The sequence below is a fragment of the Diplotaxodon limnothrissa genome, linkage group LG8, assembly GCF_057381915.1.
Source record: "Diplotaxodon limnothrissa isolate DT_005_m linkage group LG8, D_limnothrissa_male_GT1.1, whole genome shotgun sequence".
Lineage (NCBI taxonomy): Eukaryota > Metazoa > Chordata > Actinopteri > Cichliformes > Cichlidae > Diplotaxodon > Diplotaxodon limnothrissa.
The window spans coordinates 18,163,335-18,183,030 of record NC_140603.1 but is presented as its reverse complement, the minus strand read 5'-3'; the positions used below and the strand labels follow the sequence as shown (position 1 = coordinate 18,183,030).

Genomic DNA, 19,696 nt, shown 5'->3' with positions numbered 1-19,696 from the left:
CGTATCAATCCATCCTACCTTGTATCAACAGTTCAGACTACCGGGGGTGGTGTAGAAGTGCGGGGATGTGTTTTTGCCACATTTAAACTCTGCAGCCTACCTGAATATTTTTGCTGTTCATGTCCATCCCTTCTAATGGCTGCTTCCACCAGGATAACACATTACATGACTTGAAAGCTCAAATCATCTCAAACTGGTTTCTTGGAGAAGACAGTGAGTTCACTGTACTGAAATGGCCTTCACTGTCACCAGATCTCAGTCCAAAAGAGCACCTTTGTGATATTGTGGAACGAGAGCTTGTCATCACAGATGTCGAACTAACAATTCTGCAGCAAATGGGTGACGTTATCATGTCAATATGGACCACAATCTTGCAGGAATGTTTCCTGCACCATCCTGAATCTGTGCTATGAAGAATTAAGTCAATTCTGAAGCCAAAAAAGGGGTCCAGTCCAGTACTGATAAAGTGTATATGAGTGTCTATGACTTATGCTGCACATTGGGTTACTTACAAACACTTTCCTTGCTTGTCTTTTGCTGGGAAATCACTCTCTTGCCTCTACAAACCATCACCATGCAGAGTTATTTCAGTGAAATACGCACAAACAGCTGGGGCCAGTGTATAAAGCATGTGTATGCTGCATGAAATAGACCAGCTTGTAATGGGGTATACGTGAGGCTGACCAGCTGGTCGACCGGTCCGGGCCAAGAACATTGGAAAACAGCCGACTCCGGTCCCTGGCCGGTCGATCGTTCCACCTCTAATACAGACAAAAGGTGCTGGCATAGCAGACGTGAAACACCTCCAAACCAGTGCACCACTTGCATGTTAAACACAGATTGGAATAAAATCGATCTGTCCCATATAACCCATGTCTGATCTCACTATTTGAATCAGAATGAGACCAATGTCTGATTCAGATATCTGCTCTTGGTGGAGAAACTCCAGCTCCATGTGTCACTACGCCAAACTCACAAATGCCATACCGGACTATTAATGCTTGCTGTGTGCCAGTAGGGCTGGGCCACTGGATGATGAGGCTCACAGTCCTCAAAATGTTGAGCTCAACCATGGGGCTGAAGATTTGTAAACGCTGCTTTATTCGATGTGTCACTAAGCTTATGTCATTTGTTCGGTCTTGTCTAGTGAAACCAATACAACCAGTCCAGATCCTATGCAACAGGTCTGAGTGTTAAACCAGTTTTCCATTAACTCAGATTGTCAGGTTTGAACTTACCTTGATTTGGGCTTGTCTTGACAACAACTGGGAATTAACTAATTATCTGCACAGAATAAATACTTTACAGAGATCCTGACTGGTGCTGTAGCTAAAGCATATGTTTTCTCACACAGTTATTGGCCTTTTCCCAAAATATTTATGTGCTTTGGAGAAAAAAAAGCAGATTACAGGGAGGAGACTTCACAGATGAAGTTCATTTGATTTTAAGTCAGAAGCACGTTGATGTTGTTGTACAGAGAACACAAGGCTATAGTGAAAGTTTTGTAGCATATGCAAAGCGCTGTATGGCCACGGTGGTACATTTGTCATGCCACCACAGCGCTCTTTGTGTTGCTGCTGATACACGCGCGCAAAAACACACACATATTTACAAAGCAATCCCACTTCTGAGTCATCTTTTATTGTGCCATTGTTTACGAGCACACGCTCACGCCACATCTACACTAGTGTGCGTAGGCTCATCCACCGTGACAACACTCTTGGAAGCAGCCCGCTAACCGTTGGACACACAACCAGATATATGCACACACATGCACTCACACAGCACCTCTTTCTCTTTCTGCAGTTTCCACTGGCGTCTCTCTCTGCCCTGCCCTCTAATCAAAGCCATATGTTCTCCAGATCCTTTGCATGAAAAGTCTGTTCTGTTCTCAGTGAAACCAGCCACTTGCTTACTGACAGACGGAGTCACTGTAAAATTAAAATTAACCTGCAAAAGACTACAGACTTGAATTTCTGTTCCGCTCTTTGGGCACTATCTAGGTCAATTTGACAGCAATATATTTTAATGACGGGAAGGTTCACACTTTAATCCATAATCCAATTCATATTCCTGTTTCTCAAGCACTTGTCTGCTTGTTTATAAGCTGATCTGGTGGATGGGTTTTAGTCCAATCTTAAAGAATCAAAGAAATTCCGTTCTTTAGCTTTGATTGTTCATGACGGATTCGGTGTACGTAGGTTTCCTCTTCGGATGAATCCGAAACCTTCCCACTTTCGCTCATTAAAGTCATCGTAACCATAACCTGCGCTCTTGTTATATAAACACCCATCAGAATCTGGACTGTGATTCATTTTAGGTCCCAAATGTTTAACAGTAGTTGATTTGAATGATTGTTGATACACGCCTTAAATTACTGTAATGAAGGGAGATCGTATCCTGTTATTCTGGTTATGGATAAACTGCAGTGTATTGTTATTTACAGGCCAAGTGGAAATCAATTTCAAATTTCTGCTCCAAATTTGGCCAAGTTCTGCCTGCCTGGTATGGGTCAGTTCCCTATCTTTACATTTTTTAAAGATAAAATTGTGTAATATCGTAATGTTTTAGCAGCAGAAGCACTACAGAAGATTTTTCTTTTGATTACCTTCGGGCATTAGCATGGTTGTAACACAACCTTTTTCGGGGTGGAACCGGAACCACGTCATCTTATGGATGAATGCCTATTTCTTGAGCCAGATCAGTACTTCTCTGCCCAAAATGCAAAGAAAACCCCCACAACAACAAAAAAACCGACCCACAAATAAAGATGCCTTGCACATGTTGTAAATAGAAACATTCATTCTTTATTTGTCAGATGTGGTTTCTGTTACATTGTGAAATGCATATTATTTTTAAATCTTCCCACCAACTCCAACCTTCTTTTCTTCTTTCATTTTTCAACTGTGAAAACCTTTAAGGAATGTGATTCTATTGTATTCGCTGTAGTCATATGATGCATCTTTTCTTCTCCAGCCCCATGTTAGAGAGAAGGAGGGGTGTTCTTTGTCCCAAAGAGTGCAAACTGCAGGAGGAGTTTCTGTTACTGGATCTTGCACTTGGCTGTATAGCACAGTTTGAATTTCCAGCACAGCTCCACATCATTATTAAACATTTGCTTGAACTTATATAGTCTAAAGTATGTCCTGAGTTCTTCAAAAGTAAGTGATTTCATGATTCTGTTGGTTTCCAGAAGACTCTTTTTAACTTTCCCATTATGGCACCTCAACCTTGTGTTTCTTGTTCTTTTTCTTTACAGTTCTCTTGGCATCAGCGAGGTATTTGTGACTAAAGAAATAATCTGCTTGAAACCTGGATTTTTACTGTGTACAGTTGGGTGATGCGTCATCCTTTTGTACTCTTGTGACATCCTTTTTCTTTTTTTCTGCGACCACCCCCCGCCCTGCACAACAGAGGAGGGGATTCCTTCTCTCCTTGGTCTACTCTTTGTGCTGTTGGAATGCTAAAGATCCAATGTTAAACCTCCCTGGGCAGTATTTAGCAGAGTATTTTAGAGGCTCAGGAGGATAAGTGGCATTTCAGGTCTGTTTGAATGTAGATCTCGTTTTATGTTCAAACTTCTTCAGTTCCATTTTCTCTGATTGTCCTTTTCCCAATTACTAAGCAATATTAAAGTTTGTTTAAAAAGTAATCGTATAGTAGTAATCAAGTGTAAAGAGCTTTTTTTCTTCTTTTTTTTTTTTGTAAACCACTACCCACTCTGTGACTTTCTACCTCACTGATTGGCATTTGCATTCCTGTGCTCCATTTAAGGGTGAATCTAATCACATCCTGGGCTGTGAGTCATCGTGTGGATGAGTTGTGAAATAATCCCTCCTGAATGAAAATTACAAAAAAAAAAAAAAGGCTTTTATGCAACACTCAAGCCCCCTCTTGAGGGGATTCACATAGAGTGATTGAGGCCAGAGATTCAGAGGCTGTTCTACCTCCTGAGACAAACTCATTTAGCTAAATTGCAGCTCCTTTTGTTTAATATGTATGAAACAAAGAGTTGTTACACAAAAGGAGCATTAGTGTTCAAATCCACAATTTTGATAGGTGGAATGTCTTCAGTTAAGAAAGTTGCTTACTTTGAAATGTCAAATTTCAATTATGGCATTAAGCTAACATAGCAGTATATAGTGACACATGATTCATACTTCTTCAATCTAAAATCTGTCCAATTGTCATTATATTTCTAACTCTGAATCCAATATCAGGCCATTGGCTTTTTTCTAAATAATTTATCTGGCCATTAATCGACTGTAACTTTAGATCTCAAGGAAATGTATTTCACATTTCATTTAATAATACCAAACCTGTTTAACTGCTTCTGTCTTCAACACATATGTTCCGAGTATGAAAGTAGCTTTGTATAACTTGCAGTTCAAAATAATCCTTATGTGCTTAAGTTGTAGCCCCTCATCTAGTGCCCGAAATAAGCTGCTTTAGCTACCTTCAAGGTCACGCACTCCTATGGCCAGCATTTGTTCTGATTGGATTTGCTTTGCAGGCAGAAGGTTTGACCAACTGGTTGGCAGACAAACTTGTCTGTCATATTTAAGATTTTCACTCAAACTGACGTCGCACAAGGCCATGTTTAGAAAGGAGAACAACCTAAAACTTTCAAAGAATTTCATACTCATATATATGGATAGATGAATGGATATGCCAGAAAGTAAGGAGAAGAATAATAGGTCTCCTTTGACTGGTTGATATGAGAAGTGCCTTTAAAATGGTAATACAATAATTTGACATAAATTTTTTAACTTCATTTTTTAAAGTAAATGGGTCTCAATTTTGTACCACGTGGAAAAAAAAAATCTTTAGTACTATGTATCAATGTTCCAGATAAGTTTACAGAATAATGTGGACTAGAGACATACTATTTTTTTGATATATCTAGTAATGTTAAGATCTACAGAACCATTTTAGTGACAGCAAGAGGAAGGAGTCCTGTGATGGATGTCATGGCCAAAACAGAGCGCTGATCTCAACATGAAACGAGTCTGTTTGGGATTCTACAAAGACACAGAAGAAGAGGCTAAATTCCGAAAAGCTGTTGTGGAAGACTGGGTTGGGAAAATCCAGCTGCTAAATATCTACAAATCGTGTGCAACTGTTAAACTCTGTGCCAGAGTCTACTTAAAATTTTTTTTTTCTATTGACTAAATTTTTAATTTTAAGTTGATTGATAAGCAAAAGCTATCCGTGGCTGTATTTTTGACAATTACTCGATATTTCATGCGCTCCGCTTTGTAAGCCAGACTGTTGAGATAAACGAGGGAACAGCCAACGCACATAAAAACACATACTCAGCTCTTTGTCAACCATCTGACTGTGATTAGACCAGTTTGGTTTTTTTTCAGGACTTTCAGAGGTGCTGAGATCATACCCTTTTGCTTTCATCACCATGTGTTGCACTTTATTGCAGCATGGGAAATAATGAATCCTATTGGATAGAGTTGTATATAGAAAGAAACCTTCAGCCTTTGCACTGTTGTGGTTGATGTTCACAAGTTTTCCTTGGGTCGTGTTAACAAATGCGAGCTTTCAATAACTGCAAGAGTTCATTCAATTGTTGAACTTTTTACTTTATTGTTTGTCATCATGTCTAAAACTGTAAATATTCGGTATTGGTTTCTGGGAGCCTTATGGCACTAAGAAAACTTCAGGATGTGACTTTAGGTTGAGAAACAGGCCCACTTTGTTTTTTTATTCTACAAAGATTAATGTCCTAACGAATATACTGTAGGCATAGAAGTAGTTTCACTTTAGAGATAAGAAGTGATCATCATTTATCCCCCCCCCCCCCCCCCCCCCCCAAAAAAAAAGAAAAAAAAAAACCCAAAACAAAACACTGACATATAGTGCACACCTCTTGACAGAAGAAGCCATTCACAAATATTTCACAATGAGGAAACTCTGTGCCGCTGCCAGCTTTTACGTTGTGTCATTCACTTGGATGTGAAAGCAAAACTTCTGGGAACCATGCTCAGACTCAAGAAAACATTTTTGATTAGCTGCTGAACTTGGTGTTTAAAGGCCATCCCTCATGTCATTTGTTGTTACACTCTCGCTCTGTTTAACACTCACACACTTGCTCTCTTGCATTGATCTGGTCTCTGTCTCTCTCTCTTTCCGATAGACAGCAAGCGGGAATCCTGAATCACCTGGTAAATCGGGAGAATTAGAACGCAGAAAGCACCCAGAGCCACGTATCTAACTTTAAATGTAAGTATTGCCTCATTATAATTCCAATCAAATGCTGTAATCTTAGCTTTCTTCTTCTTTTTTTTAAGTTAAATGAGAAGCTTGGTATGAGGATTGCTGGAAAATATTTTAATAACAAGTGAAGTAGAAGTGATTGAGTGCTTTCTTGGTCAGTGCACTTGTCACAGTATGTGACCTGATTTCCAGCGCGGGTGTGTCTGCGCTTTTAGCTCTAGGCTGAGATTTAGGCTGGATGAGCCATTTACTCTCCCAGCCAGGGTCACAGTTCAGTTGATAACGAGAGCTACTTTAAACAGTGCGTGTTTATGTGTGTGTTTGAGTGCACGGTTGTTTTTTTACCCTCACTTTCTGCGGAGATTTTGTCTGTTTAACAGCCATTTCTAGTCTGTAAATCTCACCTTTCTTGAACGCATAGGAACAATTTAGTTGTTGTATAAGTCATGAGTTGAATGCCAAATCTCACTTTGTTTGCACACAGATCCATTTTAAGCAACCGCTGTGTGGAAATGCTATCCTGTTGCTAATTTCAGAGTGATTTGATGGCAACAACAGCTGTCTATCATGCACATGGCTCAGGATTTAAAGCTACAGCGTGCAGGTTTTTGCCTTGAGTAATCGAAGTGTTATCCCAGCACTGCCCTCATGACACATATTTGGACAGGTTCATGCCCTAACATGTGTCACAGTTTAGATATAAGACAGTTTGTTCATACACTTACATTAAGCAGCAGATGATGAACACGTGGTTTCTATTTATGATACTAGTGCTTTCTATATTTTTGAAGATGTCTTCTGCATATTTAATTTCTCCGCTCTTCCATTTTTCATTTTTTTTGTGTTGTTTTGATTACTGTCATTGTCATGACTTGCTGTAGAGTTTGTTAAACCACACCCAAGTTCAATAGCAGGTGCTCTACACATCATACAGGCAAAACTTGATTAGGGATTTAGAGCAGTTGTGAATAGAGGCAGGCACACACAGGTTTGCAGGAATATTTAGTAATATTGTGTTATAATTAACACTTTTTGTAGTCATTATTTAGAAAATGCAATGTGAAACATTTCATTTGAGTTCATATCTAGCAGGAGTGACCACGTTACAACAGATACTGTAGCGGGAACTACTCTGGCAGGTGACTAATGTTGCACATTTTATAAACTTTTGATGTGTCTGGTTAAACCAGTTGGTTAACTGTGACGCATATAGGTTCGAGAGATTCTCATTGGCGCAGACTGCCATAACGATCTTTGTCAAAGTAATAAAAATAATCGTATCTAGTACCATGACAACTTGCTGCTAGTGATAGTAATATCAGCTCCTGGGGGTTGAATTGGATTTTCTTAGCCTAAACATACAGTAGCTGAGGCTTTTCAGGAAAATATTACACAAGTGAGGTGAAAATTTGTCTCATCTCATCGCCATGTCAGTAGAGCAAATGTCAAAGACTGCTCCAGGCAGTTTGTGTCCATGTGTTGGAGTTTCGATTAATAAGCACAATATTAACATTATTTGCTAGGATTCATTAAATTATTATATTATATAAAGCATGTTTGTCTTTTCAGAAGCTGCTATATTATAGTGTTAAAATATTTTTAAAAAAAGTCTTTTTTATATTTAAGTTCTGTCGATATTTACAAAGAGAGCACAATGACAAGATTGCATGTGGGCACTATGTGTTTTACTGCAAATTGCTCGAATAGTTTATAGGGAAAAATTAATTTTTCTTAATTTTTGCACTTGATATTGAAATGAACAGACCGTACCCATGTTTAGAAAACAGAATAACTTTTGTAAATGATCTGTAAAAACTAACCACACCTCTAAGCACTATTTGAGGATTGTGCTCACACGGTATTTTTACCTGTTGAGTAAATCTGTCTCTAAATGTAAACTGTAAAGTCTACTTATTTTAAAATTGTATTTAGGGAATCCTGCGTCTTGGCATATCCTGGTAGTTTTTATTCTTTTAAACTGTTCTCTGCAGCACTGATAAGAGTAATGCCGTGTCATTGGTGCACTGTCTGTTTCGTTTGTGTGAAATCTGTTTGGTATTGAGTAAAGCGAGGAAAAATCAAGCAGTGCCTTCTGTAACTGTGGCTTCTTTAAAGGTTATAAGATTTCCTGTATTCAGTTATCAAATCAGTCCGATCAAAAAAGCAACTGTTAAGCTGCAAAGCAGCAGTTGTGGTATGGTGGTTAGATATCACTGCAGCTTATGAATGGAGCACTTGTCCTTTTTCATCCCTTTAGCCAAAGTTCTGTTTGATTGAAAGTAGCATGGAGCTTTGAAAAGACACGAAACACATTCACCTTGATATGTGTTTGTATCAGTAGTCCTTTTTCTCTCCCGCAAACTCACACTCTAAATGTCTTGCTGGTCCACCCTCTCTGTGTCGGTCCCACATTCCTGCTGAGGCCCACACATTTTGGCAGGGAATAAAGGGCTGTGGTCACTCTAATTGTGAGGCTTTGGACGCTAGTTTTTGGATTTATTCACTGCTGGCCACCATGACGATACCATACACCACACAATTAGTATGTGTACATGTTGTGGTTGACTATATCTGTTAAGGATATATTTCATAGTAACATGGTTCATAAATGTTCTCACTTTATTGCAACTGTGCTAGCAAAAAAAGTGAAATGAATTTTTCTTTATGTCACTTTAGAGAGATCCAAGAGTCCTGATTTATTGAACAATGTTTTGTGATTATTGCTAGCCATAAAATGAATTGTTCATGAACACAACTATGTGCATGAGCACATTGCACAAGTGCTATACCTTAAGAGATGAAGATAAACTGTTTTATTGCCATTGCTTCAGCTGGGTTGATGAGTGTAAAATGAGTCTTCCCACAGTTCATGCTGTTTGTACAACCAGAGTTTCAACAAAGTTAGAAATCCATGCAAAACCGTAATGCAACAATTTGTATATTTCGCAAACCCATTTTTTCAAATTCACAATAGAACACTGAAAATTTATCAGATCTTATAAATTTATTATTATTTTGTGTTTGATGGGATCAGCATGTCTCAAAAAAGTTGGGATGGGAGCAACAGAAGGCTGGAATAGTAAGTGGTACTAAGAAGAAACAGCTGGGGGAACATTTTACAACTAATTTGGTTAATTGGCAACAGATTGTTAACATAATTGGATATAAAATGATGGGTGTGTTAGAGAGGCACAGTTTCAGAAGTAAAGATGAGCAGAAGTTCATCACAGTTTCAGAATAACGTTCTTTAATATAAAATTGTGAAGACTTTGAACATCTCATCAAGTGCAGTGCATGATATAATCGTACAAACTGGAGAAATCTCTGTGCGCAAGGAGCAAGGGTGAAAATCGGTATTTGATGCCTGCGATCTTCAGGCCCTCCGGTGGCACTGCAGTAAAAACAGGCATGATTGTCTCGTGGAAATCACTGCATGGTTTCAGGAACACTTTCAAGAAACTATTGCCTGGGAGCACAGTTCACCATGCCAACAACAAATGCAGGTTAAAGCTCGGTCCCGCAGAGAGGAAGCCACATGTGAGCACGATACCCAGAAGCCACTGGTTCTCTGGGACAAAGCTCATTTAAAAAGGACTGAAGCGAAGTTTAAAACTGTTCTGTTGTCGAAATTTAGAGAGAGACTACATCAGAACTTTTTCAGATTTAGGGTTGTAGTCATTTACTTTACTAATTTAGTTCTTAAATAGAATAGAATAGAATAGAATTCAACTTTATTGTCATTGCACATGCACAGGTACAGGGCAACGAAATGCAGTTTGCATCCATCCAGAAGTGCTTTAGTGATATAGATATATTACAATATATATTAGCAATAATATAGATATGTGAGTATATTACAGAAATGGGTCTATTATGGTATGTTATGATGTACACGGTATGAAGTATGTTGTGAATATTCTATAACTATAAGTATGTACAGGCTGTAGTGAGTACAAGCTATGTACAGGCTATGAACAGGATATAAATATGAAAAACTATACAGAATATGAAATGAATAACTTTACAGAATCTGAGATATACAGCTATACAGAAATGGGAACTATGCAAGTTGTAAACAGTTGTAGGATTAAAAATTATCGAATGTACAGAATGATTATTTACACAGAGCTATACAGTAGTGCAGTTAAGATAAGTGAGGGTGTAGATAGTTTCTACAGAGGCTATATAAAGTGCTAGTGGTTGTGAGTGGTGGTTCAGTCCATGTTATTATTGTGTTTGAGGGTACAGTTGTCCATTGTGGGTGTGTGTATGTTCAGTCCATGAGTTTAACGTGGGTCAGATGTCAGGAGGCAGAGTTCAGGAGTCTGACAGCTGTGGGGAAGAAGCTGTTCCGGTACCTGGTGGTCTTAGTCCGGAGGCTCCTGTGGCGCCTCCCAGAGGGCAGGAGGGTGAAGCTGATGTGATGAAGAAAAGAGACACAGAAGAAAACTCTAAAAACTGCCTTAACTTGGATTTGCTGATGATATGTTTTTCAGTTTTGGTTTGACTCCTTATCCTTTGCTTCTATTTGTTTTAACCTTGCTAGCTGTCCAAACTTGTCTTATCTGAATGTGTTTTAATGGCATAAAAGTTGACAATATTAACTCCTTTTTTTTATGTGTCTGTGTTCTCATTGTTTCTCAATCCCAGGGCCTAAAGAGTGGTTAGTTATGTCGCAGATACGCGTCCAGGTTGAGACAGACCCCGCACCCACAGGGACACACGTGGCCTTGTAAGCTGTGGCGGCGACCGTATTATCAAGGAAATTCCTGAGTCCTCCAGGGTCACCTATCTGCTGGCTTCTCTATCTGCTGGTTTGTACAGCTGTACAAGCTTCTGTTTCCACAACACTCATACACAGAGCACGCTCAGCACTGATGTGGCGTCTTAGTCACTCAAGAGGTCAGCAGAAGCTGAAGCTATCATTTCCTACAGCAAAGGCCTGTGCCTATGGTGGAGCATAAAAATGAGGTGTGGGCTTAATGCAACGCATGCTTTAAAATAGAATTGATCTTTGTGATTAAAGATTAATGACGACATAATTGATGCAACATAAATATTATGTAAACAAGCGGGTTATTGTGGCTAAAGCACAAGCTATCTGTCTTGATCTGGGCTTGGTAATACTGTTTATCTAAAGCAGCTGAGTTGGTAAACATGAAAAAGCCATAACTTCAAATAATTTATGACGTGAATTATTTTATGACCCCAGCAAATTTCATTTCCTCTTTCTGCTCTTTCGGTTACTTCGTGACTTACTGAATCACGAATTACATTGGAAGGTTCCAAAGAATCTCAGAGGTTTTACAGGAATTTGTTTGACTTCTATTGCAGATTTTCTCTATAGGATTTCAGGAATTTGTGAGCAGTAGTGGTTGTAATAATTCCTGTAGATGTCTTGTTTTGATTGTTTTGATCTGTGAAGAGTGCAAAATGCAAAGATACAGGAAAAACAGGAATTGTAAACCATCCGAATAGTTGTCCGTCAAATCCACTTATCCTTACAGCTCTAACAGAGGTGTAACCACTTTCAGAAAAAAAAAACTTAAAACCAAACCGAACCAGAAACCAGCTTCAGCATTTCTTCTACATTCTGTCATCATCAGTAAAGTGTTTCTTCTTTTCCAAGCCGCAGGGAGACAAAAGGACAAAGCAGGACACCGCAGGCAGACGTGATGGCCACTGAAGGAACCCAGACACAGGCTGGGCCCGCGGTACTGGCAAAGTCTGCTTCGCCTCTGTCCGCTGGGAGCAGACCCAGCAGAGGAGCCAAACATGCAAATAATGGGCAGGAAGTGTGGCGAGACGCTGACCAAATGTGTCAATCAAAACAGTCGAGCGGCCCTTCTCTCCCCTTGTGTAGGAAGCCATCGTGTGACAGTGGGGAAGGCGCTGTTTTGGACAAAAAATATGAGTGCCCTGATTACAGCTCAGAAGTCATAAGCACTAAAGAGAAACCTTATCCAGAGCTCTCCACTGGCAAGAAACTTGAAGAAATTATTCCAGTACTTAGGAAAGGTTCAGAGGAATCTCTGAGCCAGCTGGATACCACTGGAGACAGCGTGGATGCAGGCACTAACAGAACTGGCAGCACCCACTACTCCTGTACCCATTCTAGCCCTTATACCAATGCGAACACCTACTGTTGCCACAGCTCTAGGTCCAGTCCAAGCCTTGGCTCCAGCCCTGTTCACAGTCCTTGCCTCAGCTGCAGGCCCTCTGGCCCCAAATACAGACACATCCGCCGCGGCAGCCTCCCTGTGTCTATGCTGGCTTTCCACAAGGTAATTAAGCAAATGGTGCTAACCCTGTTTTATAGCATTTTTAAGATAAGCAAAGCAACCCTCACTGTCCCATAAATGTAAAGCTTTACTCCATGTAATAGCTCACTCAAGACACTGCTGTGTTTTGTTCTCTTGTTATATGCTTCTAGACATCGCCCTACCTCTCATCCCAGGGCAGTTCCTCAAGCGAACCGAGCTCTTTGACATCATCTCCATCTAGTTCTCCTCTTCCCGTCCACTGCAAGCGTCACCAAAACGGCCACATCCATCTGCACTGCCTCAAAGATGGGTACTCAAGTTTAGAGAGGCTCAACCGAAGGCCCCGGGTTAACAAATGCTCTTTGGAGAAACTTTTCCTTCGAAGGTCTTCTCTTGAAACCATGTTGTCGACCCCTGTTCACAATGAAAGGTTACCTACAGAAGAGACGAGGGACTGCAGCCAGGATCACAGCAGTGATGAGGGAGAAGTAGAAGCACATTCGGATAATGTGGATAATGATTTTATTCGGAATCGTAAAGAGCGCTCAACTGTCCTGGTGAGGCGGTTCTGCAAGAATAATCAGAAGGCATGTGTTTAAATTGATTAACATCATCATTTTTAATCAATTAATTAATCAGTGTTTTTTAGAAGTAATCTCAACTGCCTCTCTTTTCCATAAGGTGACCAAGTCGGTGTGTACTGGCACCAGAGCGATTGTCAGGACACTGCCGTCGGGACTCATCTCAGAAGATGTCTGGGCCGTGGTTGTTCACTACAGATGTTGGACTCCCACTAAGGAGGATACATGGCTAACCGTAAAGCGGGGCATGGGAGAAGACTTCAGAAGATGCAAAGAGATGCTGCGCTTTGCTGGACTTAAACTACATCAGGTAAGAGAGTGAATACATGCAGATAATGGAAGAAGGCATTGCTGTTAAAGCTGTTCGAGGACAACAGTGCTCTGTATTTATCCTGTCATGGGTTGTTTATCTTTCACACCCACGCTACTGTTAAAATGCTTCCATTAAGACATAACTGTAGCAGTGCACCCTAAAGGGATTTCAGACACAGCTTTGCTACCAGCCGTTCTTTTAAATAATTGGTCTAAGCCTAGGGTTATTAAGATTGCTTTTTTTTTTTTTACGCGTTCAGCAAATGTGCTGTTCAGTCTCTAGTAGCAGAGCGTGATATATTGGTGTCCAATATATTGTTGTCACATAGGCAAGCTAATTAACTGGACCATGAAGGCCACCCAAAACCCCGGGCAGCTTTTGCACGTCTGTTCTTGTCTTGTTCTCTGCACTGCTGCCTTTTCGCACCGCTGGGACTGATCAGGTCCTCACTCGCACAGAGCAGAGACCACATGGCAAAGCTCTATCTTATTCAAGCCCTCCACATTTTGCTAAAAGTATAAACCTACATATAAATCTGCAGAAATCTATTCCATCATTGATCCACTGGACCAATGCTGGTGCATCTATGCTTTGTGGGTTTATGTGTGGTTTGCTTTTCAAACTCAGCTACCGTGGGGAATAAAACAAAAAAAACAAATCTTAACACTTAATAGCTGTCGTGGCACAAGAGTGTTTATGATTGATTTTTTCATCGGAGGAAAAATTGTTCTTGGTTTCTTGGTGTTTTTTTTTTTTTTCTGTTTGCATTGAAATTGCTGCCTGCAAAATATGAAAGATGAAAGATTTTTTTCAAGGAATATGTAAATAGACTAACAGAGACATACTCTAAAACACACGGCAAAGCGCGCACACACTGGCTCTTTTGTTCGGGGTAGGCCCCTACTGCGGAAAAATGATTTATTCTCTGTTGGTTCTGCTCCCCTTATTACTGACAGACTGAATGACTGAGCCTTGTGTGTGTGTGTGTGTGTGTGTGTGTGTGTGTGTGTGTGTGTGTGTGTGTGTGTGTGTGTGTGTGTGTGTGCGCGCGCACCTGAGTGAGTTTAAATGGACTGAGCAGGATTGGCATCTGCGTTAAAGTTACAGGCATGGAAATTGGAGAGAGGGCGAGCGAGCAAGACGTGGTGAGACAGTTAGAAAGTGGTGGAAGATGAAGGAAAGGAGACTGAGCCCAACAGAGAGAGAGAAAGCGAAAGAGCGATCCAGGACACACTACTGTTTTTTTGTTTTTGTTTTTAAAAAAAATCAAGTTTCCAAGCAAGAGAGTGTTTTACACACATAAAAACCTCTCGCAGGAGCTGTTCAACTTTAGCAACCTTTGCAGGGAAAACGGCGAAAACTAGCTGGCAGTAGTTTCAGTAGATAAATAAGCCATGCTTTCCAGCCTTAGAGGTGCACATATTTTGTAGGGACTGAGAATCAGCAGCATTACACATGCTTTCCTGTTGTTTTTTGTTATCTTATTCCTCCTTTTCCTGTAAAAACTTGAAACACATGGAGACTGAACGATACAGTGCAACCACTAAATTGCACAAGACTGAATGGCCAGAATTTCAGCAGTGTCACTTCAGATATTATGATTCCTAGTTAAGTGGAAAAGAAAGGTTTTAGGGGCTGGGGTTTAGTTTGCATCTAATGAATGTGATAACCAGAACTCTCGCCACCATTTAGATCGCTTAATTCAAATCAGATCCTGAAGCTGCAGGCGTGCCCGTGCAGGAACATGAGTGTGTATCTGCATGTGACTTTGATTTTAAAATTTTTTTTTTTAATGTGTTACATTTTTACGATAGAATTTTGAAATGTGCATTGTTATACGTGTGCGCCTAATTTTGATTTTTTTTCCTTCCTTTTTTTCCCTCAACAGAGCCAAATACTGTCTAAAGTTTCTCACGTGTGGCGGGCGCTTATGCACTGATGCCATTAAAACACACATAGTTCCACTCATGTGCGTGCTGCAGCGTGGTTTCTGACTTTTGCCAAAGAGTTTTTATGAATCCTTTGTGGTTGCAGAATTATGGCTTAGGTAGTCTACGGAGAGCTGCTTTAATAATGAGCCTATTGAAAACTGGGGAGCTGCCAGCAGTTCCCTTGTCAAAACACCAGCTGAGTTCCTCCAGTGAAGGGTCAAGAGAGAAACTCTGACAACACCAAGCACCGAGGAATAAGTTGTCATCAAGATCATAAAAGAATTAGAGAAGGAACGCATCCATTTACCAAATTATACAGCGAGACATAGATGCAAGGATCCCCAAATCATGAATTTTCTGCTTACTTACTGGCTGATACACAGCAGATAGTCACAACAGGCTTTTTATTATACAACAGTGTGTTTCTTTCAGGTAGCCGGTCATAATGTTACGGGCATTTTAAGTGATTGCATAATTTTTAACAAGATTCGCACAAATTTGTTGACGCAAACCCTCAAACATTTACGGTCCGCTATGGTGCCAAGCCCCCGTGCACACAAACACACCTCTAAGCAAATCAGACTTTATAGCGCGTGGGCCTCCTGCATGTGGTGTTCCTCCTGACTCTGCAGTAATCATGTTGAGGAGTTTTCTGGAGGTATCCTGTGGGTTCGTGTGTTTATTGCCTCAGCTAATCAAGCAAGCCAAAGAACACAGGATTATGTGAAGGAGGGACAGGAGCAGGGCAGCGAAAGAGAGTAAAGGAGAGTTGGGTTGGAGAGAAGGAGAAGGAGAAGATGAAACTTTAACAGTGGAAAAAGAGGAAAATTTACTATGGAAGAAAAGTGAGAAACCTCATGGTGGTGGTGGGAAGAGGAAGTCAAAACAGCTATTAACCCAAGACAAAGCTGTGAACCTGAATGTTTTTATGTGCTGTAATTAATGAGCCTAAGCAAACTATGCATTGTCATGACTATAAACTGTGGCCTAAACTACTTGCAGTACAAGCTGTACATATATGTTATAAAATATTTAAGATCTTAAACTATTATTTCTCTGCTCAGAGTTTGCTTTTCTGACATCTGCATTTGTGCACTTGCCTAAATACAGCCCTCAAAACCAAACGGAGCTCTTTAGGATCATACTGCAGCTACTATGTCTAGTGGTTTTGCACTTTTATTTTTCAAAAAAGGTTCCTCCGCATCCCAATTTCTTTATAAAATGCAAAAATCCTTATCAGAGTTTAACTATAATTGGCAATCTTCCTGTTGAACTGTGTTCATGCTCTCCGTGATTCAGTCTTTGGAAATGAAATTGCCAAAAGTATCAGGGAAGTGTAACATAAGGGGAAGGGGAGTGTCTCAGTATGTTATGCGAGTGAAAGCACTCATACACGTACCTGGCATGAGGATCAAATGGTCTCTGAAGGAAACATTTTATGTTTGCCTTTGTGGAGTCTACTAATTAGAGCCCTGCTGAGTCCCTTTATTAAATTGCAATGATGTCAGGAAAAGTGGTAAGTGACCATTAAAAACCTTTAACATGAGCTGTATGGGCTAAGTGGTTATAGGGCTGGGAGATGGATGCTTATAAATATATCTTCTACCCATTACTGAGGATGCAAGTAGTTTTTAGGAGCATGAATACATTGTTCTCTCTGGGGATGTTCTGTGCTTTCCTATTTCCTCAGTGTGTCTTGTCATAAGTAGATCTACAGCCAATGGGGTCAGTCATCCAAAGCGACAGACAGTGCACAAGAGCGATAATGAAGAGAGAGCAGGCAGGGTGGAATGGGTGGAGAAGAGTGTCCGGGGTGATTTGTGACATAAGGATAGTGGCAAGAGTGAAAGGGAAGGCTGAGACCTGCTATGATGTATGATTTGAACACAGTGGCTCTGACAAAAAGACAGAAGGCCGAGCTGTAGATGCCGAAATCTTCATTGGGAGTGACCAGGGTTAAAAATTAGTATTTCAGAGAGACAGTTCAGGTTTAGTGCAAAGTTAGAGAGGCAAGGGTGACGGTTTGGACGTGTGCAGAGGGGTAGCGAATATATTGCACAAAAGATGTTGAAGATAGAGCTGCCACACAGACCACAGAGAAGATTCATGGATATGCAGTGAAGGAGGAACTGGAGAGGGTTGGTGTGACTGAGGAGGATGTTAGAGAGAGTGGGGGAGATGGAGACAGATAATCTGCTGTAGCAATCTCTTAAGGGAGCAGCTGAAAGAAAAGGAAGAATTGATTTTTAGAAACTATTACTCTTCAAACATCTTGAGTGTCTCAACAAGTGAACTGACTCATAGATCTGCTCTTTAACTCCTTCATTTTTCTGCTTTTAACATATATCTATTTTTTTTTTTTGTTAAATCGGGTGCTAAAAATACAAAATATCTGGCTACTAGGGCCACATACAGCCCACTTTGATCTTAAATAGATCAGACGAGTGAAACTGCACTTTCAGTCAATTTTAAGAGATTTAACTACACATTTAATCCCCGAAATATCTTAATATAGGATGAAGTAGTGCAATTTCAACAGCATGTCTCAGTTTTTCTATATACCAAATGTAAAATTACGATCAAGTTCTGGTAGCTCACTGCCCACACTGTCCCATATTTATAAAAAAATAAAATTTTAACTGAATTTTTTCACAGTATACAGTAGAAAATGGGAACCTTTCTGTCATTAAGTTGTTTATCTATTGCTTAATTACTCTGGTTTGGTATGGATGTCTGTGAGTGAGGTCTTTATCAGCAGGAAAAGCTGAAAAACCTATAAAAATAAAGTTAAAAGTCCAAAAATGTATCCCCTCCTTCATATTTTCCAAAACTGTCCAGTGGACCAGATTGGAGTCTTTGCCAGGCCAATTCTGGCCCCCAGGCCTTATGTTTGACACCCCTTCTCTAATAAATATTTGGCAGAGAATTCACTTCCAATAAACCGTAGGAATAATAATTTGCTTTTGTTTTTTCAATACTTGGTTTGGCCTTGACATTTTTTGGGCTGTAAAGTTAAAACACTGTAAAAATACACAAACGCACAGCAGCTCACAATTGTTCAGACTCAAACATATAAAATACTTAGATTTTAAAACACACAAGGTGTCACATCCATCCTGGCTCCTTGTACTGTGTGCGCATTGTTGTAGCTGTTGCAGTTGCTAAGAAAGCTCAGTTTAAAAGGCGGTCTACCAAAATCGGTTGCAGTCAAGTTTGATTCACAAAAACAACAATCCTTGAACACGCATGTCATTTCCTGCGTGGGTCGATTAATAGAGCGACCTCAGCTCTCATTACACCATTTTCCCTGTTTTTCTCTCCTTTTGTCATTGGTGGTAATAAGAACTATACACACACGCTTCAGTTTCATTCAATTTACATTCAGTTTGAAAAGAAAATATGAACCTGAAGATAGCCCTCAGTACTCCCCAGACTGAAGAAGTTAATGTGTAACATGTTTATGCTAAAAGTTTAATCTCAGTCTGTGCAGTTAGTTTTTTTTGCATTCTACCTAACCTTTTTTTTTTTTTTTTTTGTATAAAAAAATGAACCTTGTCTCAAAGCAAGTCTGAGTGCTCCGTATATGAGTGAACATTTTTTTTCTTTTCATTACATCTCTGGAACAAATTTGATAACCATCCTCAAGGCTGTGGCTAATGTCAGGCTGACTTGCAGTGCTAAATTACAGCTGATTATTTCTGGTGTGCAAATATAACTGCGCTGACCCGTGCAATAAAAGTGCAGCCTTTGGCATATGGCAGCTCCTGTTAAACTTCTTCATGTTTGCTCTGTTGAGTGCCGTGTTCCCTTTAAACCTTTACTAGTTAAATATCCATGTGAAAGATGGCTTATGTGAGAGCTCGGATAATTACTTCTGTATATGTCTCTACATCTTGGTTACCAATTAGTGCTCGCTTAAAACGTCCAGAAAATATCCGGTTTTAGACCTCTGTTTAATGACAGATGTTGACATAAGCTCAGCTTGCGTTGATTTTTTTTTTTTCTCCGATAATTGTTTCTGTAAATAGACTGGTTCATTTTATCCTTAGGGTCAGAGACCTGGTATTGTTTTCTTTCATTCTATGCATATTTGCACAGAATGGTACATTTATAATAGAAAAAAACAAAAAAAAAGTGCTGTATATGTGAAAAACTTTCACTTTGCAAGGATCATTTTGAATGGATGTCAGAATCTCTGGCTTGCAGTGTGAGATGGTGATACCTGTGAACAAACATAGTAATCTATTAATCTAAATAGGTTAAGGTTAATAAAAAGGTAAAAGTAAATGGAGTTGCAGTCAAATTCACAGAGGGAGCTAGTCCACATGTATACCTTGTTTAATTTTTCAAGCCCACACACTTTATATTTACTCATTTATT

General features: G+C 39.9%; 1 protein-coding gene across 1 annotated transcript in view; it reads left to right on the top strand.

Annotated features, from left to right (window-relative positions):
• plce1 (phospholipase C, epsilon 1) overlaps positions 1 to 19,696 on the top strand; it is a 76,922-nt gene that overhangs the window by 2,022 nt on the left and 55,204 nt on the right. Inside the window, exons 2-6 of the mRNA XM_085361418.1 lie at positions 6,149 to 6,234; positions 10,879 to 11,199; positions 11,864 to 12,512; positions 12,662 to 13,078; positions 13,173 to 13,382. Coding sequence (XP_085217544.1) covers positions 11,195 to 11,199; positions 11,864 to 12,512; positions 12,662 to 13,078; positions 13,173 to 13,382 — 1,281 coding nt within the window. The 5' untranslated portion in view covers positions 6,149 to 6,234; positions 10,879 to 11,194. The remainder of the gene's footprint in view (positions 1 to 6,148; positions 6,235 to 10,878; positions 11,200 to 11,863; positions 12,513 to 12,661; positions 13,079 to 13,172; positions 13,383 to 19,696) is intronic.